This window comes from Mytilus trossulus, chromosome 9 (assembly GCF_036588685.1).
Source record: "Mytilus trossulus isolate FHL-02 chromosome 9, PNRI_Mtr1.1.1.hap1, whole genome shotgun sequence".
In the NCBI taxonomy this organism is placed as follows: Eukaryota; Metazoa; Mollusca; class Bivalvia; order Mytilida; family Mytilidae; genus Mytilus; species Mytilus trossulus.
The window spans coordinates 30,247,890-30,274,520 of record NC_086381.1 but is presented as its reverse complement, the minus strand read 5'-3'; the positions used below and the strand labels follow the sequence as shown (position 1 = coordinate 30,274,520).

General features: G+C 34.3%; 1 protein-coding gene across 2 annotated transcripts in view; it reads left to right on the top strand.

Moving 5' to 3' along the window:
- The first annotated feature begins 2,472 nt into the window (after positions 1-2,472).
- LOC134685523 (uncharacterized) overlaps positions 2,473-26,631 on the top strand; it is a 56,198-nt gene continuing 32,039 nt past the window's right edge. The window contains exon 1 of one of the 2 annotated variants that reach the window (XM_063545284.1): positions 2,473-2,582. In XM_063545284.1, the coding sequence (XP_063401354.1) occupies positions 2,534-2,582 (49 nt within the window). In that variant the 5' untranslated portion in view covers positions 2,473-2,533. Of the gene's footprint in view, positions 2,583-9,445; positions 10,021-26,631 lie in introns of those variants that run through there. The other variant, XM_063545285.1, reaches the window with a different exon arrangement.

Genomic DNA, 26,631 nt, shown 5'->3' with positions numbered 1-26,631 from the left:
GTTAAACTGGCAATTTTCCTTTCAAAAGCCATTTGTATAATGATGGCTAAATAACATTTATTCTTGACATACATAAAATTGTTGATCAGTTGTGCGAGAATATCGTTGAGATTTTGATCCTGTGTGTGAACATAAAGAAATTTACCACACCTCTAAGTAATAGGTTTCTGTAAACACAAAGAAAAGTAAGGACAAACTGAAACCTAATGTTTTTATTGCGTTTTTTGAGTGATTTCAATTGAAAAATGCGACAACACGGTCTTGCTATTCCTTCCATGCTTATACTTAAACTTAACTGATGTTATAAGCCCTTTAAAAGCCAATGTTTAAATCTGCAGCACCTGTGTTATTTGCGTGTAAGAAATTATCGAAAAGCGCTATTGAGTTACATTCGATGATTGTAAAAAAAAAAAAAAAATAATAATCAAAAACGAATTCATTTTATATCTTATGAGTATTAATAAGATAAAATATACGCATACGTTCATACGTACATGTACTATAACAACCAGAAAACCAGACATACATGTAAATATATATAGAAAATGTCTCATTATTTAGTAGTAGAAGACGGTCTCCCTCAGCCAAATAACAATCAGTTTGGTTAACCATAGTGACACAAATAATGATATACATATCAAAAGGCTTGTATATTGCAACCGCCTTGAATATTATAATTATCAAGTTATGATGACCTTAAAAACTACTTTTTTTCTAAGAGTATAATTAAATGTCATGAAAAGGTTAATAAAAGTACACCCTTGCTATACGTCAATGCAACACCAACCTTACAAATGTAGGTCAACATATTAATATATTTTATTAAGATCTTCATTAAAATATCTAGCTTCTATTAGCGCCAAATTTGCATTTAAGGATTGATTGATTGATTTTCGCGTATTTAACGTCAGCCAGCTATTACATAGGTTGGTTCTCTCCGTAAAACATTCAGCATGTCTTCGGAGATTTTCAATAACGGCCGGGTACCAATCTACCTATTAAACAACGTTTGCCATTAGTAGGAAGCAGGATTTGCTTATCTTTACGGAGCAATAAGGTTTACCCCAGATTTTGGTTGGAATCTCGTTGAATAATCTTTAGTTTTCTATGAAATGGTTCATATACTTTTGTTTTTTATATTCGTTTCTTTTCTTGTTGACATGTTATTGTATTTGTAATCTGAGTTATTGTTTTGGTATCCTTTTGGTATTGTTCTGTTCTGTTGGTTTTTTTTTATTATATAAAAAGTGCTTCAGTGACCGACCGTCAAGTTCTTTAGCTTATGTAACAGACACCACAAGCATGTCAACACGAGGTTGTGAATTTGGATCCTACGCACTCATTCTAAATGAAACTCAGCAACATGACACAACCGGTTTATTTCAGACCAAACGACAATTCTTGAATCTAAAGATCTAAGAATTTCGAAAAATCATGTCGCTGGTAACTTTTAGTCATTGACACATCGTATCTAACTTTGTTGGAGCAGGTTTTAGTAAGGAGCACTAAAACAAAGTCCATGCCCATAGTGTGTAGCTTAGTAGCCGAGATATGTTTTACGCCATTCCTGCGACGTAGCAAAGGGTATAATTGTTTGCTTAGAAAGGGAAGTTAACAATTCAATTTGTGCCAACAACACTTGATTAAGAAATATCAGCTTAAAAAGTAAGTCGTTCCGAAAATATCAGCCATGTAATTATTTTGTTTTCTTACTTCTATTCAAACAGCAGATCATAATTCGAAAATCCTTATGAAGGTAGTTTCTGAATTAATAATGACGATTGCTTGTGATTGGGAATTTAGATATCAAATTAAAAAAAACCCAGTAAGACTAATAGAAAGAAGTTGTTGAACCGATGCTATTTTAATCATATCGGTAGATTTCAAACAAAATATAACTTGGAAGTTTTCCGAATGATATTGTGCATCTCATTTAGAAAACAAACTCATCATAAATACCAGGATTAAAGCCTGACACAGGAAAAGTATTATGAACCATACTTCAGGAGCCTCTGGCCTTTGTTAGTCTTGTATTATTTTAATTTTAGTTTCTTGTGTACAATTTGGAAATTAGTATGGCGTTCATTATCACTGGACTAGTATATATTTGTTTAGGGGCCAGCTGAAGGACGCCTCCGGGTGCGGGAATTTCTCGCTACATTGAAGACCTGTTGGTGACCTTCTGCTGTTGTTTTTTCTATGGTCGGGTTGTTGTCTCTTTGACACATTCCCCATTTCCATTCTCAATTTTATTATATCTAAATGCTGTCATGAATTTATCTAGGAAGTTTCTGTTGATAAACATCTGATCAAGACACCTTAACATACTCGAATCAATACTACCCGAGAATTCTTTCTCACGTTAATCCCTTTACAGTCCATCTGTTCTCTAGGTTTTATATTAGTAATATCTGAGCGTACAAAATGCTTTTCAGTTATGTATTCTTTGGATTTGCAAAGTGATTCATTGATGAATAATTATATTGATGGGTAATGATATCAGTGAAAGGCAAATTGGAATGAAATATAACATATGTCAATGTTTTTGTTTTCGAATAACAGAAAGTATAGGGCAGTGCCAGGTAAGTTACTTTTTCGTTTTAAACTGACTGGATTCAATAGATCCATGATTGATTCATTGATGATTATTTAGTGTGCAACCATTGCAGATCCAACGAGGGTATGTTTTTTTCAACAGAACCAAAGCTATATTGGTCAGTTAATGAGCCAATATGCAAACATAACCGCTCACATCAAGCAACACTTCAAATCTCAATTATTAGTTGAGGTTGGTTTAATTTTTGCTTGATGTACGTTCAGACGATATCTTTTCTTTTCTAAACAAAAATCATGATTCTAGCAAGATGTATTTTGTAAAGAATACCACCAAAGTGCTTGGTTTGTTTGATTGCCAACGTGTTTGCTATAGTCAGGGGACATGGTTTATCTGTTGGAATTACAACGTGTGATCCTTTCTCGCCAATATAATCCAGCACCGTCTTACCATATTCCGATATTTAGATGAATTCCTCTAACTAATTCTTCGTGCTGATTGTTTCCATCCCATTGAAGTTGAAATACGATACTAGTACACCACATATAATGCTAGGTCTTCATATATAGAACGCTAACAACAAGACTTAATGCGGAACTTGACTTCAAGACAAACCAGATAACTAAGTTTCCCATTGTGAACTTTCTATTTTAATTTGGCAACGTTCAAGCAGCACATGCCTTTCGCATAATAGCTTCAAGTTGGTACGATATTCCAGATGTGTGTTGTACATCAGGATTTTTTTTATAAACAGTTTACTGCTTACAAGGAAGATACGTAATGAAGTTGAGTCATCTCATTCGAATTTTTATGGACGCCTCCGTGAACGTATTGCATTCTGTGTCACATATGAATATAGACATGTTCTTTTTACCATAACCATGCAATGTCATTATTCCTTCCACATTTATGACTTGGTGACCAGATATGACGTTTTTTTCTCTCTAAAATTTCAAAGACGAATCGAACAACCCATTGTTGGGTTGCTGCCACTCAAGTGGTAGTTTTAACGAAATTTTGCAGTTTTCAGCTCACCTGGCTTAAAAGGCCATTTGAGCTTTTCTCCATCACTTGGCGTCCGTCGTCGTCGTCTGTCGTCGTTAACAATTTTTCAAACATCTTCTCCTCTGAAACTACTGAAGGGATTTGAATGAAACTTAGCATGATTGTTCCTTAGATTATCCTGCACAAAGTTTGTGCTTCGATTTTTGATCCGTCAAAAACATGGCCGCCGTTACTTAAAATAGAACATAGGGGTCAAATGCAGTTTTTGGCTTATATCTCAAAAACGAAAGCATTTAGAGCAAATCTGACATGGGGTAAAAATGTTCATTAGGTCAAAATCTATCAGCCCTGAAATTTTCAGATGAATCAAACAACCCATTGTTGGGTTGCTGCCACTTAATTGGTAATTTTAAGGAAATTTTGCAGTTTTTGGTCATTATCTTGAATATTATTATAGATAAAGATAAACTGTAAACAGCAAAAATGACCAGCAAAGTAAGATCTACAAATAAGTTAATATGACCAAAATTGTCAATTGACCCCTTAAGGGTTATTGTCCTTTAATGACAATTTTTCACAATTTGTTCATCATATTTGCTAACTTTAAAAATTCTTCTCCTCTAAAACTACTCAACTAAATTCAACCAAACTTCAACTGAATGATCAGTATGGTGTATAAAATAAAGTTTGTGTTTTATTTTCTATTTTGTAAAAAAACATGGCCGTCATGGCTAAAAATAGAACACAGGTTAAAATGCAGTTTTTGGCTTATATCTCAAAAACTCCAGCATTTAGAGCAATGCGACAAGGAGTTAAAGTATTTATTAGGTCAAGGTCTACCTGTCCTGAAATTTTCAGCCGAATTGGGTAACTGGTTTTTCAGGTATAATGCCCCTGAATTGATGATTTTAAAGACATTTTGCAGTTTTTGGTTATTATCTTGAATATTATTATAGATAGAGATAAACTGTTAATTGCAAAAATGTGAAACAAAGTAAGATCTACAAATAAGTCAATTGAACAAAATTGTCAATTGACCCCTATAGGAGTTAATGCCCTTTAAAGACTTTTTACACAATTTCTTCATCATGTTGACTTACTTAAAAAAATCTTCTCCTTTGAAACTGCTGTATCAATTTCAGCCAAACTTAGGCTAAATGAGTTTTAGAGTATCTAGTATAAATTTTATATTTTATTTCCTTGTATGTCAAGAAACATAGCTCCTATGGCTAAAATAGAACATAGGAGAAAATGATTTTTTTTTGCTTTTGAAGAAAATAGGACGATTCAAAGAACATTTAAATAAATCGAAAAGCAAAAATAATCATTGATGAGAGATTTAACTAAAAAAATTAAGGTGAGCGATTCAGGCTCTTGAGAGCCTCTTGTTTGTTATTATTTTAAATATTATTACAGATTGATATAAACTGTAAACAGCAATAATGTTCATCAAAGTTAAATCTACAAAAAAGTTAAGATGCTTGATTTCTTGATTGACAACATGTTTGTTACGTTCGGAGGACGTGTTTTTCAACAGACTGTCGGCATTCCAATTTGAACAAACTGTACCCCTCTTTTTGCCGACGTATTTCTTTATTATTATGAGGCTGACTTCAAGTTCATGCAGGATCTTCTTAGGAAGAAAGATAAGAAGTTAGCAATATCCTTTAACTCTACTTTCCGCTATATAGATGATGTTCTTTTACTAAATAATTCAAAATTTTGTGACTATCTGGAATGCATCTATCCCATCGAACTAGAGATAAAGTATACTACAGATACAGTTAAGTCGGCTTCATATCTTGACTTACATCTAAAAATAGACAATGGGGGTCGGTTGTAAACAAAACTTTATGACAAAAGAGATGATTTCAGCTTTCCAATTGTGAACTTTCCATTTCTAAGCAGCAACCTTCCAGAAGCACCTGCATACGGGGTATATATCTCCCAATTGATACGATATTCCCGTGCTTGCATTTCCTATCATGATTTTCTTGATAGAGGGTTGCTGCTCACAAGGAAGCTATTAAACCAAGAGTTCCAAATGGTGAAGTTGAAATCATCCCTTCGTAAATTTTATGGACGTCATCACGAGTTGGTTGACCGTTATGGAATAACCGTTTCACTAATAATATCGGATATGTTCCTTACGTCGTAATTACAATCCCCTTCCCTTTCATGAAAGTGCCCTACCGAATTAGACTATTTACCGGATTTGTTTTCACATAAGCAACACGACAGGTGCCACAGTTGGAGCAGGATCTGCTTACCATTTCGGAGCACCTGAGATCACCACTAGTTTTTGGTGGGGTTCGTGTTGTTTATTCTTTAGTTTTCTATGTTGTGTCATATGTACTATTGTTTGTCTGTTTGTCTATTTCATTTTAAGCTATAATGGCGTTGTCAGTTTGTTTTATAGATTGATGAGTTTGACTGTCCTTTTGGTATCTTTCGTCCCTCTTTTAAGTGACCGAAATTGTCAATTACCTCTTGTAATTTGTCATCCTGATTTTTTTTTTACTCAAAACTCCTGTCCTGCCTATTTTTTTTCAAATTTCATTCTAGCCCCTCCCCCCCTTAAAAATCAAATGGTAGCTCCCTTATTACCCTTTAAAGACAATTTATCCACATTTTGTTCATCAAGTTTGCTAACAGTTAAAAATCTTCTCTGAAATACAGGTGAGCGATTCAGGGTCTTGAGAGCCTCTTGTTTGTGATAGCACGTGTCATCATGAATCAGAATGTTAAACTTCATTTGGGATATGAAGGTGAATTTGAAACAAACACTTAATGTAATTATATGACATTAATAAATTGATAGTCACAACAGCTTTTGTTTAAAAAGAATCAAACTGTCTACTTATAAAAGAGTATTATAGACAAGGAAATCAGAAGCGATATGACAGATTTCAGCATACCTTTCAACGAGTAAAATTGTCGAAAACTCTGCACTACTTTTATGCATTGACTCTGACTTATAAGATTAAATTTGTGAATATGGTAACTAATTATATGTACTAAAAATTATGTAACGGATCAACATATAAACATCCTATTACGATTGATAACAAAAAAGTCATGTTGTATTAATTAACTGTTCTTATAATTTTTGGTGGTGTTTTATTTATATGTTTGTTTACTGTATTGATGATATTATCATGTTGTCAATGCCAATTTTTCGGATATACAATTATGTTGTCAATTTGGGATTGCTATATGACCACGTAAACACGATTTCCCGAAATATAACCTTTGGATAGAGCAAACCATAAACTAGAGGCTCTAAAGAGCCTGTGTCGCTCACCTTGGTCTATGTGAATATTAAACAAAGGAAGTAGATGGATTCATGACAAAATTGTATTTTGGTGATGGTGATGTGTTTGTACATCTTACTTTACTGAACCTTCTTGATGCTTACAATTATCTCTATCGATAATGAACTTGGCCCAGTAGTTTCAGTGGAAAATTTTGGTAAAAATTTACATGAAAATTGTTAAAAAAATGACTATAAAGGACAATAACTCCTTAGGGGGTCAATTGACCATTTTGGTCATGTTGACTTATTTGTAAGTCTTACTTTGCTGAACATTATTGCTGTTTCAGCAGATAGATCTTTACCTGATAAACAGTTTCACCCCATGTCAGATTTGCTCTAAATGCTTTGGTTTTTGAGTTATAAGCCAAAAACTGCATTTTACCCCTATGTTCTATTTTTAGCCATGGCGGCCATCTTGGTTGGATGGCTGGGTCGCGCCACACATTTTTGAAACTAGATACCCCAAAGATGATTGTGGCCAAGTTTGGATTAATTTGGCCCAGTTGTTTCAGAGGAGAAGTGTTTTTTTAAAAGATTACTAAGATTTACGAAAAATGGTTAAAAATTGACTATAAAGGGCAATAACTCCTAAAGAGGTCAACTGACTATTTAGGTCATGTTGAACTATTTGTAAATCTTACTTTGCTGAACATTATTGCTGTTTACAGTTTATCTCTATCTATAATAATATTCAAGATAATAACCAAAAACAGCAAAATTTCCCTAAAATTACCAATTCAGGGGCAGCAACCCAATAAAGGGGTGTCGGATTCATCTGAAAATTTCAGGGCAGATAGATCTTTACCTGATGAACAATTTTATTCCTGTCAGATTTGCTCTAAATGCTTTGGTTTTTGAGTTATAAGCCAAAAACTGCATTTTACCCCTATGTTCTATTTTATAGCCATTGCGGCCATCTTGTTTGATTTGGCGGGTCATGCCACACATTTTTTAAACTAGATACCCCAATGATGATTGCGGCCAAGTTTGGTTTAATTTGGCCCCGTAGTTTCAGAGGAGAAGACTTTTGTAAAAGTTAACGACGACGGACGCCAAGTGATGGGTGAGCTAAAAATAGAACTTGGCAGAATTAAAGGTGCGAAAAAGTGTTCCGATTCGAAAAGTCGTTGATTTTACTTCAATGTCCCGTACTTAGCAGAGAATCTGCAAATGCCAAGTGTTTGAATTGACCCGGTTTGTGTCGAAACACCGACCTATCACAGTCGATGCGAGAACGTTATCGTTATGGAATATTAGTTATATAAAAGATAGCGGATAGTGGATATGTAATGATAACTACAATCTCGCTCCCGTTTTCCCCGAATGTGACCTACCTATTTACAACGATTACCGGTTTAATTTGTATTAACATGAGAAGGGAACAACATGTGGAGCAGGATCAACATCACCCTCCTTTAGGGGGGACATAAGGGGGGAGGTTACGTTGCTCAATCTTTAGTTTCATTTGTTGTGTGTATTTTTGTCTGTCTGTTAAGCCATAGCGTTGTTAGTTTTATTTTAGACTTATATAGATATAGGAAGATCGGATATGAGTGCCAATGAGACAACTCTCCATCCAAGTAACAATTTATAAAAGTAAACCATTATAGGTCAAGGTACGGCCTTCACCACGGAGCCTTGGCTCCCACCGAACAGCAAGCTATAAAGGGCCCCAACAAATTACTAGTGTAAAACCATTCAAACGGGAAAACCAACGATGTAATCTATATAAAAACGAGAAACGAAAAACACGTATATGTACTACATAAACAGACGACTTCTGTACATCAGATTCATAACTAAGGACAATTGCAAACATTTGCAGCGGGAGTAAAAACAATAATGGTATGTTTTTTAATATCCCTTTGGCATCCTTCGCCTCTCTTTTTGACATGTTTCTCTACCTAAAAGGTAACAGATTGAGTCAATGCATCAAAAAAGAAGTCAGTGATCATATGATTAGGACAAAAACAGAACTTTAGGCAACATCAGTTTATAAAACCTAGTCGCCCCCCCCCCCCCCCAAAAAAAAAAAGAAAGAAAGCAGCATGCTCAATGCGCTATTTATGTTAGGCAACATATAATTTGTAATAATATCGTTTCCCCATATACCCCATGAACGTATCTACATAACTACTAATATGTAATGCGAAACTTTTAATATCTTGAAATAAAAACCAAAGCATTGATTAAAATAGTTCAGTTTTCTCTATTACATAATTAACTTTCTAAAAAAAAAAACCAATGAAGTAATAATGGTAAAGTTTTTAACGTGAAACGATACCTTCCTAGAAAGGGAACGTTAGTACCATAGAAATGTTTTGAATCAATGCAATCCAGTCATACTGTTTAATTTCCGGTATTTAATTTCCAGACGATAATTATCTACTGCTCCTATGGTATTACGAGAAGACCGAATGACTAGTTTTGTTCTTCACAATAATACTGTTTTGCAATCGTTGTATTTGCGCGCCATCATCTGTATCAAAATATTGCATTTCTTTATCTCTTAGCTTATACAGAAGTAAACATTCTGGTATTGATTTAGCAGGAAAAACCCGATGAACAATCAATAAATTTCTCGTAGTCGACATTTTGATTATCTCCCTTATTTTGTGCTTCACAGACTGAAGAATCTAGCTACTTACTTCGATACAAGTATATTTTGATTCCGAACGGATTAACCAAAATGAATTGTGGTGATGGTCAAACGTCAAATCGTGTTAAAATCTTGTAATAATACGTGATTCTAGCGTCAGAGGTCTTGTTGAAGAATAAAGTGTTACTTGCATATTCAGTCTGATATTGGTTGCTTTTACAATTGCACAGGTACAATAATGGAGTGCTGTGATGTTACCTGATGTTAAGTAATTATATATAAAACTTGATAATGTTACGTAAACCAGATGCACGTTAGATTTCAATATAAACAAGTAGATCTTTCAAACTTGCACGCTATGGATCAGTCTGATAGTGTAGAAAGTTGAGCGTTTTCATTTCTTTATACGTTTTTAAACAGTTAACGATTAATTTATTGGAATAAGTGTTGTTTATAGAACAAGTGTAAAAAATGGCCTGGATTATTGACTTGAGGAAAAGGAGAGGTTTCTGAGATGTAAGGGAATGGAAGTACCATCGATCCAAGGTAAATCAGTAATCAATATATCCTATTGTTCCACATTGATTAGGTTTTGTGTATTTTCTGGTCTATGTCATTTACTGTACGCTAGAGTTCAATCTATCACAAAAATATTGGCTTTTTTGTTTATATCGGGAAAAGGAGGTACACATGTTTAAGAAAAGTGTGAGAGCATAAAGGGTGAATTATTGATCAGTCTAATGCATTATTGTATGTTTATTGTACATGTCATTAAACATAAATGATTGAATACAGCCACTACAACCATTAATGGAATATTTTTATAAGTCTTTGAATTATTGGAAAAGCAATACTAGCTCAGTGTGCAGCGTAGTTATATTTTCTTCAGATCATATTGCCCATAACTTCACTTGTGTGTGCATGTTTGCTGTTCAAACTAGTGTAATGCTTGTTTGTGTTGGTCCATGCAATTGTCTCGTTGTTTAATACATTATATATCGTCTGTGTATTGGCCCCAGTCAAACTGTCGATTTTTAGGCCCTGAACTATAAATGTTTGGTGATCTTTGGTTATCTTCTACCAGTTTTTGAAGAAATATTCTCCATCAATACATGTACATGTGCTTTTATTGTTAAAACTGTGACCTATCAAAACTAAACTAGGCTATCATTGAAACTAATTTTCTCTAAATAATCAGTACACTTCTATTGTGTATACATCTTGTATGATAAACCGTTAACCAATAATCGCATGAATTTTTAATTACGCATGTCACTATTTTTAAATCACAATAGTAGAATTGAAATCTGAAATGTTTATATGGTTAATAAATTCATAACAATTATCGAGCGATGGTAGGCCATTCAAATGAAACAGATAATATTGGAAATCTTGTACAGTTTAGGATGACGACCTCGCGTCTTTTTATCAATAAGTTAAATCGTTTTCTGTTTATGAATTGTATATTGCAGTAAACAGAAAATCTTCGTTCTTTAATTTGAATTGATACAGAAAACTATTTGTTAGTTCAATGGCATAGAGTTTCTCTGAGGTACTCTTACCATTATTTTATCATCGTTTGTACAATTATTTGTATGATTTCTTGGATTTAGATGGGATACACGTTTATTTGTTTTTATTTCTTTCCGACAAGGACGTATAACTAATATACGTCCTTGTTTCCCATGTACGGACCACAGGTACTTGTTTCTAACATGGGAAATCCACAACTAACGTTTATCTCTCCTAAATATGACGTGTAAAATAAAAATGACATCTTTAACCTACAATGTTTGCGTGTGATATTCCTCCAATACATTTTTACAATACCATGAATACCATTTGAAGTTATTTTCAAGACTGAAATTAAAGATTGGAAGTACGAAAAACCTACATCTTAAACAATCGCAATACATATATTAAAACGAGAACTCCAAGGATTGTCTAGGGTATACATGGTATAGACATAAGGATTGTCTATGGTATACATGGTATAGACATAATGATTGTCTAGGGTATACATGGTATAGACATAAGGATTGTCTATGGTATACATGGTATAGACATAATGATTGTCTAGGGTATACATGGTATAGACATAAGGATTGTCTAGGGTATACATGGTAAACACATAAGGATTGTCTAGGGTATACATGGTATAGACATAAGGATTGTCTAGGGTATACATGGTATAGACATAAGGATTGTCTATGGTATACATGGTATAGACATAAGGATTGTCTATGGTATACATGGTATAGACATAAGGATTGTCTAGGGTATACATGGTATAGACATAAGGATTGTCTAGGGTATACATGGTATAGACATAAGGATTGTCTATGGTATACATGGTATAGACATAAGGATTGTCTAGGGTATACATGGTATAGACATAATGATTGTCTAGGGTATATATGGTATAGACATAAGGATTGTCTAGGGTATACATGATATAGACATAAGGATTGTCTAGGGTATACATGGTATAGACATAAGGATTGTCTAGGGTATACATGGTATAGACATAAGGATTGTCTAGGGTATACATGGTATAGACATAAGGATTGTCTAGGGTATACATGGTATAGACATAAGGATTGTCTAGGGTATACATGGTATAGACATAAGGATTGTCTAGGGTATACATGATATAGACATAAGGATTGTCTAGGGTATACATGGTATAGACATAAGGATTGTCTAGGGTATACATGATATAGACATAAGGATTGTCTAGGGTATACATGGTATAGACATAAGGATTGTCTAGGGTATACATGGTATAGACATAAGGATTGTCTAGGGTATACATGGTATAGACATAAGGATTGTCTATGGTATACATGGTATAGACATAAGGATTGTCTATGGTATACATGGTATAGACATAAGGATTGTCTATGGTATACATGGTATAGACATAAGGATTGTCTAGGGTATACATGGTATAGACATAATGATTGTCTAGGGTATACATGGTATAGACATAAGGATTGTCTAGGGTATACATGGTATAGACATACAGTGACCTTTAGAGCTCTCCCGACCGATATTATAACCGTTACAAAAATGGGGCGTGTTTTTTTATTTGGCAATGTGGGATGTATAAATACACAGCCACATCCTGGCTGATACTGGAATGATGCTTCAAATTTGATATAGGATGGGTGCCACGCTCTTAAACCCTTACAGTTAGTATCTTGAGGGTACAAAAGTCGACTGTTTAAAGTTAAATTTAAGTCCCTTACCGTCATAACCTTTTAGTTACAGTAGGACATTCATCGAGGTCGTCCTACCTTGCACAATCTACCTACTATATTGGTAGCCAATGCAGAATCGTCCTGAATATGCATCATCTATTTGCCACTGGCTGTTAGGCAAACAACAATCATTTATTGAAAACGGGTCCATAAAAACGTTTAATCCCGCTGTAGATATGTGCACCTGTCCTAAGTCAGGAATCTGATGTACAGTAGTTGTCGTTTGTTTATGTAATATATACGTGTTTCTCGTTTCTCGTTTTTTATATAGATTAGACCGTTGGTTTTCCCGTTTGAATGGTTTTACAATAGTAATTTTGGGGCCCTTTATAGCTTGTTGTTCGGTGTGAGCCAAGGCTCCGTGTTGAAGGCCGTACATTGACCTATAATGGTTTACCTTTTTTTGTTATTTGGATGGAGAGTTGTCTCATTGGCAATCACACCACATTTTCCTCTATCTACTTGAAGCACTGTTGAAAAATAATCAATAACAATTTGGTTCCTTAAGTTATGAATTAAAAGAGATGTGTTATAAACTTCAATGAGATAGTCAATCACCAACATTAAAACTAGGATACACCGGTTCACAGATATAGTTCAACAAACAGTAACAGTAATCTTTGTGTGACAAAATCAAATCTGCCCGATATTACAAAAGTTGTTGGTGAACACAATAAACAGCAGATTTAACACTAACGCGCAAAATGGAAAGAAAAAAAAGATAAAAGAAAAAGGGAAAGGGAAAGTAAAACAAACAACAAAAAAGGAAGAAAAATGAAACGAAAAAGAAAAGAACAGAAACTTTCACAACAATAACCAAAGAGATTCTAGAGTTGGAGATAAACACGTAGATATCTTACTGGATGAAATAGCACCAGCATGGTCTTGCAAACCGACTGCACAAGATTCCATAATGGAAAATATTCTAGGTTCAATGAAAACTGAGCAGTCAACTGACCTACGCAATTTTTCAAAAACAAATAAGAAATGTATACACCATAAGAAGGAAAAAACCCAAAATATCACCACCTAGAAAAAGGAAAATTCGCTACAGGAACAATTGTTTTTTTTCACATTTACAATTAAGAATTTATTGTTATTCGCACTAAATATATAGTTCCTTTCTACTGTAACAGTAATGCATGTTGGAAAATGAACGTCTCTTACCTATTATGACAAAGCACCTTTACTATTGTCTTGCCGTAACTCGTATTAAAAAAATATTCTTAGGAAAATCACGAGTTATTCCAAAGCAAGTAATTTATTTCTCTTTCTTCTTTAATTTAAATGGATTAATATGCTGACGGGTCTTTAAAAGTGCAACACGATTCTAGGTTGCAACATCAAAATGTCATTTAGTTCAAATGCACTTTTGTTTTATACAGTCTTTTTATATTGATTAAAATAAGATAAATATTCGCATTAAAGTTGACTATCTATGATTTGATGGGACCGTCTCTGACATTTGTTATTTCTATTGGCATTTTAAGACATCACAGTTATATGAAAAGTACAACTTTTACATAAGAGACAAATATTGAGGTCATAGAATATATATTAGGATTTATGTTACTATATAGTATTAAATCTAATGGACTTATATTGGATAATGTATCTTCTCGAATAGTAGTTGGGTTTTGATGTTGTCGTCAAGACATAGACAAAACAAAATGAGTTTAGATGAACTGACGAACAAAACAGATGCTACATGTAGCGATAGTATTATATACTGCAAAGTAATAAATTGTGTTTGACGATACTAACAGCAACGCTAGTAGTTTTGTTTTTGCATTTCGAGCAATACAACTTACATTGCCACCACATTTTCAACCTTTTTGGCTAATCTTTTGTACACTGCATGTACTTTTCAACTAATATCTTAATAGGCTTGTCAATGCAATACACAACTCTCATTTATAATTAAGGTTTAAGCGCGCATTTCAACTATTTATCCCGCCATATTCTTTATGTGCCAATTTAAAACCGGGAGTCTGTACATTTGTTGTATTTTGTGTTTTATTAGTTGTTTTGGCTTCAAGCAACCAGTTGGGTTTTTTCTTTTCAATGGTTTCACATTTTGTTATGAAGGGACCTTTGATACCTAGCAATACTGTAAGAGTCTTGCTCATTGTTGAAAGCCTTATGATGTCCTGTAATAGTTAAAGTCCTCGTCATTTAATTCCCTCCTGGGTAGTTGTCTAATTGGCAATCGTACCACGTTTTCTTATTTTTTACTGAAAAAATATTAAATCATATTAACGGGCAAAATATCCAAAAGTCATGTAAACATAAATAGAAGATATATTTCTCTGATTGATATTTCATTGTTCCTAAGAGAATTTATTATTATTTGCATTTTATCATCGACCAATGCCCTATACTATATATAGCTACCTATAAGGGTCTCTAACCATTGAACTATTTACTATTATTGAATGAATCATATTTGATAAAGGTTGGCGAGTGTAATTATTTCAACTATACTGTAAACTATATAGTACAGAAAGTTTCCTTGTATCTCTGGGGATCATACCAAATATTATGTCTAGATTTCATAAACTCACTTGGTATTATATGATCGGTTGAGCCATTAACATCACTTGGTATTATATGATCGGTTGAGCTATTAACATCACTTGGTATTATATGATCGGTTGAGCCATTAACATCACTTGGTATTATATGATCGGTTGAGCCATTAACATCACTTGGTATTATATGATCGGTTGAGCCATTAACATCACTTGCCTCTTGTCTTCGTCTGTTGTTGTTGTTGATATATATATTCCAACAATTTTATTATCTGAAAGAACAAGGCGAATTTATTGTAAATTTCACCACCAGCAGTCTTATGTCAAGATTTTAAAAAGTTTTTTCGATTATCATGATTATGCCCGCCACATAAAACATAGCTTAACATAGGAGTTAAATGCATGAAATCTTCTCATATCTCAAAAACCGCTACAGGCAAGAGTTAATCTTACATTTTAAATTGAGATCATAGAAAACTCTCATAGGATTTATCACCCATAAATGCAGATGTTTGTCCAATTGTAGATGTTTGCCTTCTCTTGAACAAGAGAGACGAAATATATTTAAACTCATTAGTCGAAAGCAAACTGACAATGCCTTGGAAAAACACGACCACACGACACAGTGACACAACTGCACATGAACGCAACATAGAAAACTAAAGTTTTGTATTTTTAACTTTTAAACTGTGAAAACAAAACCTGTGATTTAGTTATAACCGAAACTGTAAACAGAAAAAAACATATGGAACTTGGTCTTGTGTATGTAAGGTATCCGGGTTAGTGATTCAGACTTATACCACAAAGTAAGTCCACCCATAAGTAAAAGTGCAGCAATAATTAATCTTTCAAACCGGAAGGTGATTCTTATATGTACCATTTTATTTTAATTACTATTATCGCGATATCAAGGATGAGGGTTGATCTGGTAAAAACGAGCATAACTCTCTCCCACACTGTTCATCTGTCTTCTGGGAAATTAGGTTTTGATGGCAAATCTTTGATTGTGTCTGTTCAGTTCCTTCGAAATTTCTGTCTACTTTAAAAGTTGTAAAGATTTACATAGTGTTGAAATTTGTAGAGTTGGGCTCTATCTATAACTTTTATTTTCATTTTATGTTGTTTTTAATATAGAAATTATTAAGAAACGAAGGTTTCTCACCCCTCGGAAAACGTTCACATAAGATGGTTTAAGCTATAATTGCTAAGTCTGTTTTGGTCATAAAGCTCTTCAACGGCTTCGTTTTATTTTACATCCTTGGCCTAAAATATTTGGCTTATATGAGTGTTCCTCGTGAAAGTAAATCTAGGTAAGCACTTACACGCATGGCATTTATAAGGAGATGTTTTCATTTATTATTAACATGAACAAGTTTTGCAACTCTGCACTGTAACAAATTTCAGCATTTGTTATGAAGTTATTCTAAAGAAAAGCCAGAGTATTTCAAAAATCAAAAAGTTTTGTAAACAGTTAATTTATAAATATGACCATATCAATGATAATTCATGTCATCACAACAGAATTCTGTGCTGGTGATACATAAAACATTAAGAGCAAATATTCAAGAAGTGACCCAAATAATAGAAAGCAAAATTGTATTAGAAATAAAAAAAGGAAAAAAGGTCCACTTTCGAAGGGAATGAAACATGAAACACATTCAGTTTATTCTACATTGTAATGCTACAGGTCACAAAGAATGGATACTGGCATTGACTACTCAACTGTAATAAACATCACTTGTAAATAGTACTATTAAGGTCACTATTAGAAATACGATTCTTCTTTCATTAAGAATTCAATAAAATATCGAGTTTTGTTTTTTTGTTTACGCAAATATTCACCGTTTTATCGTTATGAGTATTGGCATATCAATTTATATAGTTATGAATTTTAATGTGCGTGAAGAAAGGTGAAATAATTGTTTGCATGTCAATTATAACTGTATGTTTCTATAATCATTAGAATAGGTCAAATTCGAAACGTTTTATGTTATACAGAAAATCCATCTACAGAAACTGACCTCCTTATTTCGCTGTTAAATAACTATCTAAAGAACAAAACTTACATTATTAAACATATATATCATGTTAAGGAGGGGTATTTGCGAAAAATACCAGTCGAGAGAATGTTAAATTTCATGAGCCGTAAGGCGAGTGAAATTTATGCTCAAGACTGGTATTTTTCGCAAATACCCCATATCTGTTTAATTACACCGAATGTTAATGTACTAAAACGCATTAATGATCGTGACGTTACAAGCGTCCAGTCGGATAGAGTATTTTTTGGCAAATACCACGGCAGAGAGGGTAAAAAAGGCATATCCTATACCCCGGCGACGTTAAAAATGAACGATATTCATTTGATAACAGTAAATTGGTGAAAAATACACTGTCTATCAACCAATCAAAACCCCGGATTCTTACATAAGGTGTAATTAAAATGGCTATTCCAGCGTAACGATATTCCATATATTTCAAACCCGATGTCCATTTCAATCCAAAATACAGAAGATTTTAAGAAATAAATTTGGAGTAGACAAAACAACAAGGTTAATCAGCATTTATACCACTTACAGTCCCCTAATATTTACTTACTGGTTGTATAATTTCTATTCATATGTAGAATTGAAATACTAGTATGACTTTGTGTCTGATCTGTTGTTGGTCAGTGTTAAATTTATTCACTCATCTAAAAAGTAAAATATCATAAAATACCGAAACCCGAGGAAAAATCTAAACGGAAAGTCTGTATTTCAATGGCAAAATCAAAAGTTAAAACACATCAAACGAATGGAAAACAACTGTCATATTCCTGACTTTGTATAGACATTTTCTTATGTAGAAAATGGTAGATGAAACCTTGTTTTCTGGCTAGCTAAACCTCTCACTTGTATAACATTTGCATAAGAGTCTGAGCGATTATTATATAGAGGCAATGATAGAATATAAATGTCTATATGAATATTACTTACAGATGGTGGTGTTCTGCTGTCATATTCTATTGACTGCTCATCTTCCATCATCTCTGAATCCTTGTCGATCTCTGCTGGTGCTTTGATGTCTTCAGGTGGTTACAACCTTCACCAGATGTTTCGACCCTGTACTATAACATCTTCCTTCATCTCTGAATCCCTGTGGCTCTCTGCCGGTGCTTTAATATCTTCAGATGGTTCCAACCGTCACCAGTGTGTCGAATCTGTATCATTACATTCTCCAGTTGGTGGGTCAGTAGAAGTAGCCAAATCTCTACTCATCAGCGTTCAGCTTCCAACCCAGACCATCTCGGCCATGCCAAAAACAGCAAGATGAACGTTCTGCTGCTTCCCCTAGCTGTCTCACTGCTGTCTTCATGCCTTTCCGACAATTTCCATTCCCTGTAGCATCCTCCATACTGACTGTGCAGGAACTTCTCTGCAGCCTACTTCTTCTGAGTACAGTAACGCTTTCCAACCTCTCTCTCGGCATGTTGTCATCAGCTCTGTGTACTTTTCCTTCTTCTGATGGTGTGCCTTTTAACATCTCTCTTCCCAAGGAACTGTCAGTTCTATTGCAACTATCATATTTGACGTTTGTGACCAAACTACAAAGTCTGGGTGTATGATTGTCTGTATGCATTCTGAAAATACAAGCTTCTTGTCTATGTTAGCCTTCATATTCCTTTCACTGCCTTTGTCCAAGACGAAGTGCTGTTGTGACTTTGTTGCATGAGAAGTATCTCCTTATATGAGAAATTGCCTCTGTTGTTGATGGTCTCTTCTTCCTTCTCTCAGTATAAAGGATCTCTGTCAGATGTTTCAGGACCTTGTCGTGTCTCCATCGATATATTCCCTGTGTCAGGGCATCACTACAACCTGAAAGTATGTGTTCCATAGTGCATCTTTCACCACAAAACTTGCAGCTTGGTTATTCTATGAGTCCCCACTGGTGTAAATATGAAGAGAAAGGAAGTGTATCGTAGACCGACCTAAGCATGAATGAAGTTCTGAATGGTTCCATCCTCCCTAATTCTGCTTATGTGATCTTTTTTTTCTTGCAAGTTTTGATTCATCCATGCTCATAAGCTCTACTGCTTTTAACCTTCTATGTTCTTCTACATTGTCTTTTTTTCTGACTGCACCATGCTGCACTTCTCTTTTGGTGTTGCTTGTCCTTTGACCACTGTTTGAAATGTGTCATTCCTAAGGCTTGTTGACCAGTACTGGTGTTGCTTACTATCCCTTTGTGATGAAGAATACTAACTGCTTGATCTATTGCAGTTCTCGCCGACTATTTCTGGACTAGTACGTGCCTGGATTCCAGCCTTACCGATCTTGCTATGCGAGTCATAACAAGTCTGCTTTTTGATACCTTGTACTCCTCCAAAATTGATGGTAAAGATAGCTGGAGTTGTACTGATCCACTTTCAAGTCCTATGCCGCCTGTAAAACCTAGCCATTCTCTAAGATGACTGTTTGTCTTTTTTCTATGGCTTCGCCTGTTGTTTCTGTTATTTCATAGATTATGAGAAGCCTTGTCAGTCTTAGTAGCAACCCATGTTGTTATATCCAAGCCTTAAACTTCCCAGGCAATCCACTCTTATCTAGCTTCTGCAACCTGTGTCTGTAGTGCCTTCTGTCACATTGTTATTGAATGCCTTTAAAGGTATCATCACACCATTGTCCAAGACACTTTATAGGGTTATCTACTATTGTTGGCATTTCGTCCCATTGAATCTTCGTTGTTATCTGACCCTTTCTCAGTATCAGGACTGGACAGGTCAGTCAAACTCACAAATCGAAAAATAATATGACCACATCATGACTTAAAAAGGAAAAGACAAACAGAAAAATAATGGTACACAAGACAAGACATAGAAAACTAAAGACTAAGGAACACGGTCCCAACAAAAACTGTGGGTGGTATAAAAGTATCATGGTGTCTTGCTTGAATCTATATTATGTTACTCCTTTCTTTCCTCTCCTCAACACCAAATCTCGCATTCCCAAATGTTATATGCTACCGTAGTCATTGTTGATATCCTTCTCTCAGCACATCATTGGAGTGATGTTTATAGAATTACTCCTAAATCGTCGTTTAGATCTCTCCATTGGTCTTCACTGTTTATTTTTCCAATGTGATGTCTCTTGCCTTTGTTGTGTAATGTGCTCCTCACCATTCAAGCTTTGACTGCTGTTGTGGGATAATGCTGATGTTGAGAGATTCCTTTCGCAATGGTTTGTGTACCGTCTATTGTTCTCCTACGTCTCACCAGATAAATCTGAGCGCTGCTCTAACAATTTATCGACTGTTTCCAGACCTTGACTGATCTATTCACAATGACATTTTGTTTCTGCTTTTTCTCCTGTCAAAGTTGTTTGCACCATCTGTGTTGTTGTCCGGTTTCGTTTCCAAGTCATTGCCGTTCGATCTGTTATGTTGAGTATCTCATACTTGCCGATCTAGGGAGACTATGGGGTATACTTCTTTAATCTGTGTAGTAGCTGTCTTCGGTGTTCCTTCATGGAAACCCCACTTAAGGTAGCTGACCCCGAGTGCCCATACCAGTCTGTTCCAGGCTGTCAGGAGTCTCTCCTGCGTCACAGGTATTCCCCAGACTCTATTCGGCATTTTCTCACCATCACTGCTTTCACAGAAGAATTGATATAAAAAAGAAATCAAAAAGAATCTCCCATCAGATACGCGAGTGCTACAGAGTGCATATTTTGGGGTTAGTCTTGTAACCTGCTTCACATCCGACACCAAGTGACTAATGATTGTAATGAGACAGATTAAACAAGATCAATAGATTATTAAAAGAACATGTAGCACATATATGTGTATAAGGATGTTCATAGTTGTCGATTTAGTTATTTGCGATTTCTCTAAGAACCCTTGCATGTACTCTTTCATAGGTCCTTAGGTAACTTGTTGCAATACTAAATATCTGTATCTTTCTTATATATCCTCAAGTTATATATTTTCCATTGGCAGTCCTGACTTCTAGGGCGTCGATTTCCGTTAAGGGGACCTATACCAATTGTATTAACTGGCAACGTAAATGTTGTTCATTATGCTATTAACCTTACGATTGTCCTTTTTGTTAGTTTGACCCTCTGTGATGAACGAACATGCTAGACAATAGGAAACAATGATAAACCCATTTAAATGTTAGAAATGTTTGTATAGAGTTCAGATACAGGAATGACATATTGATTAACTAATTTATCTTGACGACTATAAAATTTTCGAAGCGACAGTTTGAGTTTTACGTCGCCGTCAAAGGTAGATTTTTGTCCAATAAATCTGTCTAATTAGAATTGAGAAACCAACAAAACATACATCAATTGCCTTTTCTTCACTTTATTACTTTCTGGCTCTTTTGTACAATTAAGGCAAATTAAGTCTGGGAAAAAGAAACTGATAATTCCAATCAAGATAAAGTCATCCGGTTATTAAGGTCTTTCCCCTACGTGAGGAAAGACCTTATTGTTTTTCTAATTAAGGTCTTTCCTCTCCGTGAGGAAAGACCTTATTAAGGTCTTTCCCCTACATGGGAAAGACCTTATTGTTTTTCTAATGTTTTTTTTTCTTTTTTTTCTTCCAGCATTTTTTGGCACGCCCTCCTACCGCTTCTATTGGAGTTATCAATCCCAAAATTGAACCATCGATAGACCTCAACATGAACTTTTACCAGATGAACTTTTGTAGGATTTCACCTGCCCCTTAAGAAGTTATCTCCCTTTTATTAATTTTTTTCAACATGGTCCCCCCAAAATGTGTTTAAAGATATCATGACTTTATTTGGACAATAGGTAGATCTCACAATGATGTATTACCATATGAGGCTGCATAGGATTTCATCATCTACTTTGAGAGTTATATCCCCTTGAAGCAATTTCTTTTATTTGCATTTTTTTCAAAAAGTATCAGAGATAGAATTTAATTGAAAATGACAGCATGTATTAGAACAGAAGGCAATGTTTATAAACATAAACAATTAATTTGTTACTAACCCTTATAAGGAGTTATTTCCCTTTAAAAATTAAAAAAAATAATTCAAAAATTTTATTTCGAGAACCGGAAGTCATAGAGACTTTGAACCTTCACCAATAATCTTAAATTCATATGACCTTTAATATGCACTCAAGGTCAAAGTTCACCGAGTGCAAAAAAAAAATACGCTGCAATTTGAAGCTTACATATTAGGAAAACGATAAGACTTTGCTGCATACATACAGCGTATAAAATGTTCTTCTCGACGAGCTCTACATTTTATACAATAAGCCCAATAATGTCCGACCGTCTGTTCAAAAGTTACAACGGGATGATTCTTAAAAGTATAGTATTTTGTGTATATCTTTTAAAAGGTAACATATATCAACCTACTATCAACTGCAAAGATGATCAGTATTTCAAGACCTTCAATTTGAGGTCAATGTCAGGTCATGATGAAATTTCACCTTGACCTTCACAGTATACTATGACCTTGACCTTGTGATATTTGGAAGGTCAAGTGGTCCTGAGTTGAATGGTGGTAGTCCCATGTCTCTACGACTTCCGGTTCTCAAGTTTGGTATTGCATCATATATTTGATGATTAATTGTGACCTTGGTGAACTTTGAAATTGTCCCATTTCTTTTTCTATAGTGTTGTCCTTTAACTGCAGATCATTTACCATTTAACAGATTTGAGATATCTATTGTCGTTTTAGAGATAATGCAGTTTGAAATTTTTCGAGCGGCGGCAAGTATTTCTGAAACAACAACAGCTAACCACTTAAAATGTTTAAGAAATTGAAGAGATTGACATAGTTATATGTTTAACCAAATACCAAAAACATTCCATGGAAAAAAAGCACCCAAAAATAAATTTGAAATTTTCATGTTTTGCATTGACTTTGTGAGTTTCATAACTTCTATTTATATAGTTGATATTGCATCATTTTTTGCACTTTGTCAAATGGGGTCATCTGATATATCAAATTGAAAGTCTCAATAAACTCTACTTAAAAATGAAAATTTTAAACCTCTTTTTCATCCCAGGTGGAAGGGTGGGGTCATTTAGTGCAAAAATTCAAATTTCTCAGATGGTAAGGTTGTCGCATATCAAATGAAAGAACATAAAGCGTACATTTCAAATTTCAAATTGACGTCCCCCAAAAATTGGTTGGATGGGGTCATTGAGTGCAAAAAAAAAAATTTCTTTTACAATAGGGTTGTTGTATATTTGTTTTTCTAATGTTTTTTTTTCTTTTTTTTCTTCCAGCATTTGTTTGGCTCGCCCTCCTACCGCTTCTATTGGAGTTATCAATACCAAAATTAAACCATCAATAGACCTCAACATGAACTTTTACCAGATGAACTTTTGTAGGATTTCACCTTCCCCTTAAGAAGTTATCTCCCTTTTGTTGAATTTTTTCAACATGGTCCCCCCAAAATGTGTTAAAAGATATCACGACTTTATTTGGACAAAAGGTAGATCTCATCATAATGTATTACCATATGAGGCTGCATAGGATTTCATCATCTACTTTGAGAGTTATATCCCCTTGAATCAATTTCTTTTATTTGCATTTTTTTCAAAAAGTATTAGAGATAGAATTTAATTGAAAATGACAGCATGTATTAGAACAGATGGCAATGTTTATAAACATAAACAATTTATTTGTTATTAACCCTTATAAGGAGTTATTTCCCTTTAGAAATTAAAAATATATTTTCAAAAATTTATATTCGAGAACCGGAAGTCATAGAGACTTGTAACCTTCACCAATAATCTTAAATTCATATGACCTTTAATATGCACCCAAGGTCAAAGGTCACCGAGTGCAAACAAAAATTACGCTGCAATTTCAAGCTTACATATTAGGAAAACGATAAGACTTTGCTGCATACATACAGCGTATGAAATGTTCTTCTCGACAAGCTCTACATTTTATACAATAAGTCCAAAAATGTCCGACCGTCTGTTCAAAAGTTACAACGGGATGATTCTTAAAAGTATAGTATTGTGTGAATATCTTTTTAAAGGTAACAGATATCAACCTACTATAAACTGCAAAGATGATCAGTAGTTCGAGACCTTCAATTTGAGGTCAATGTCAGGTCATGATGAAATTTCACCTTGACCTTCACAGTATACTATGACCTTGACCTTGTGATAGTTGAAAGGTTAAGTGGTCCTGAGTTGAATGGTGCTAGTCCCATGTTTCTACGACTTCCGGTTCTTAAGTTTAGTATTGCATCATATATTTGATGATAAATTGTGACCTTTATGAACTTTGAAATTGTCCCAATTCTTTTTCTATAATGTTGTTGTTCAACTGTATATCGTTTATCATTTAACATATTTGAAATATCTATAGTCCTTTTAGAGATAATGCAGTTTGAAGTTTTGCGAGCGGAGGCATGTATTTCTGAATCATCAAGAGTTTACCACTTAAAATGTCTTAGAAATTGAAGAGGTTGACATAGTTATATGTTTGACCAAATACCAAAAACATTCCATGGAAAAAAACACCAAAAAATCAATTTGAAATTTTCAAGTTTTGCATTGACTTTGTAAGTTTCATAACTTCTATTTATATAGTTGATATTGCATCATTATTTGCACTTTGTCAAATGGGGTCATCTGATATATCAAATTGAAGGTCTCAATAAACTCTACTTAAAAATGAAAATTTTAAACCTCCTTTTCATCCCAGGGGGACGGGTGGGGTCATTTAGTGCAAACATTCAAATTTCTCAGATGGTAAGGTTGTTGCATATCAAATGAAAGAACATAAAGCGTACATTTCAAATTTCAAATTGACGTCTCCAAAAAATTGGTTGGATGGGGTCATTGAGTGCAAAAAATAAATTTTCTTTTAAGGTAGGGTTGTTGTATATCAAATGAAAGGTCATGATGTGTACATTTGATATATCAAATTCCCGACCTCCAAAAATTAGTTGGATAGGGTTATTAAGTGCAAAAATCAAACTTTTTAGAACATGGTGTTGTCGCATATCAAAAGAAAGCTCATCTACTCTGTTCCATGTATCATAATTCCGATCTCAAAAATGTAGGCGGATGAGGTCATTAAGTGTAAAAAGCGAAAAGTTTCAGAAGGTATGCTGTCTTATATCAAACGAAAGGTCGTACAAATTACAATACGAAAACATCACTTTTACAGGAAAGACCTTTCAATTGTTTTACAAACAATTGAGATACTAGTTTTTTTTCTTTTTCTTTTTTTTCTTCCAACATTTGTTTGACAAGGCCTCCTCCCCTTTCTGTTGAAGTTATCAAGACCAAATATGGATCATTGATAGACCTCATCATGAACTTTTACCAGATGAACTTTTGTAGGATTTCATCATCCCCTTTAGAAGTTATCTCCCTTTTATTGATTTTTTTCAACATGGCCCCCCTTAAATGTTTTAAAAGATATCATGACCTTATTTGGACAAAAGTTAGATCTCATCATGATGTGTTACCATATGAGGCTGCTAAGGATTTCATCATTCCCTATGAGAGTTACGTCCCCTTGAAGCAATTTCTTTCTTTTACATTTTTCTCAAAAAGTATTCAAGATAGAATCGATTTGATTACGGCAACATGTACAAGACCAAATGGCAATGATAATAAACATATACAATCATTTTGTTGTTAACCCTTATAAGGAGTTATTTCCCTTGAAAAAATATACACAATTTTTGAAAAATTGTATCTCGAGAACCGGAAGTCGTAAAGACTTGGGACCTACACCAATAATCTTAAGTTCATGTGACCTTTAATTTGCACCCAAGGTCAAAGGTCACCAAGTGCAAAAAAAAATTCCGCTGCAATTTCAAGCTTGCATATTAAGAAAACGATAAGAGTTTGCTGCATACTTACAGTGTATAAAATGTTCCTCTCGACGAGCTCTACATTTTATACACTGAGCTCAAAAATTCCGACTGTCTGTTCAAAAGTTACGACGGGATGATTCTTAAAAGTATAGTATTGTGTGTATATCTTTTTAAAGGTAACAGATATCAACCTACTATAAACAGCAAAGATGATCAGTAGTTCAAGACCTTCAATTTGAGGTCAATGTCAGGTCATGATGAAATTTCACCTTGACCTTCACATTATACTATGACCTTGACCTTGTGACATTTGAAAGGTCAAGTGGTCCTGAGTTGAATGGTGATAGTCCCATGTCTCTACGACTTCCGGTTCTCAAGTTTTGTATTGCATCATATATTTGATGATTAATTGTGACCTTGGTGAACTTTGGAATTGTCCACATTCTTTTTCTATACTGTTGTCCTTCAACTGTAGATCATTTATCATTTAACAGATTTGAGATATCTATTGTCGTTTTAGAGATAATGCAGTTTGAAGTTTTGCGAGCGGAGGCA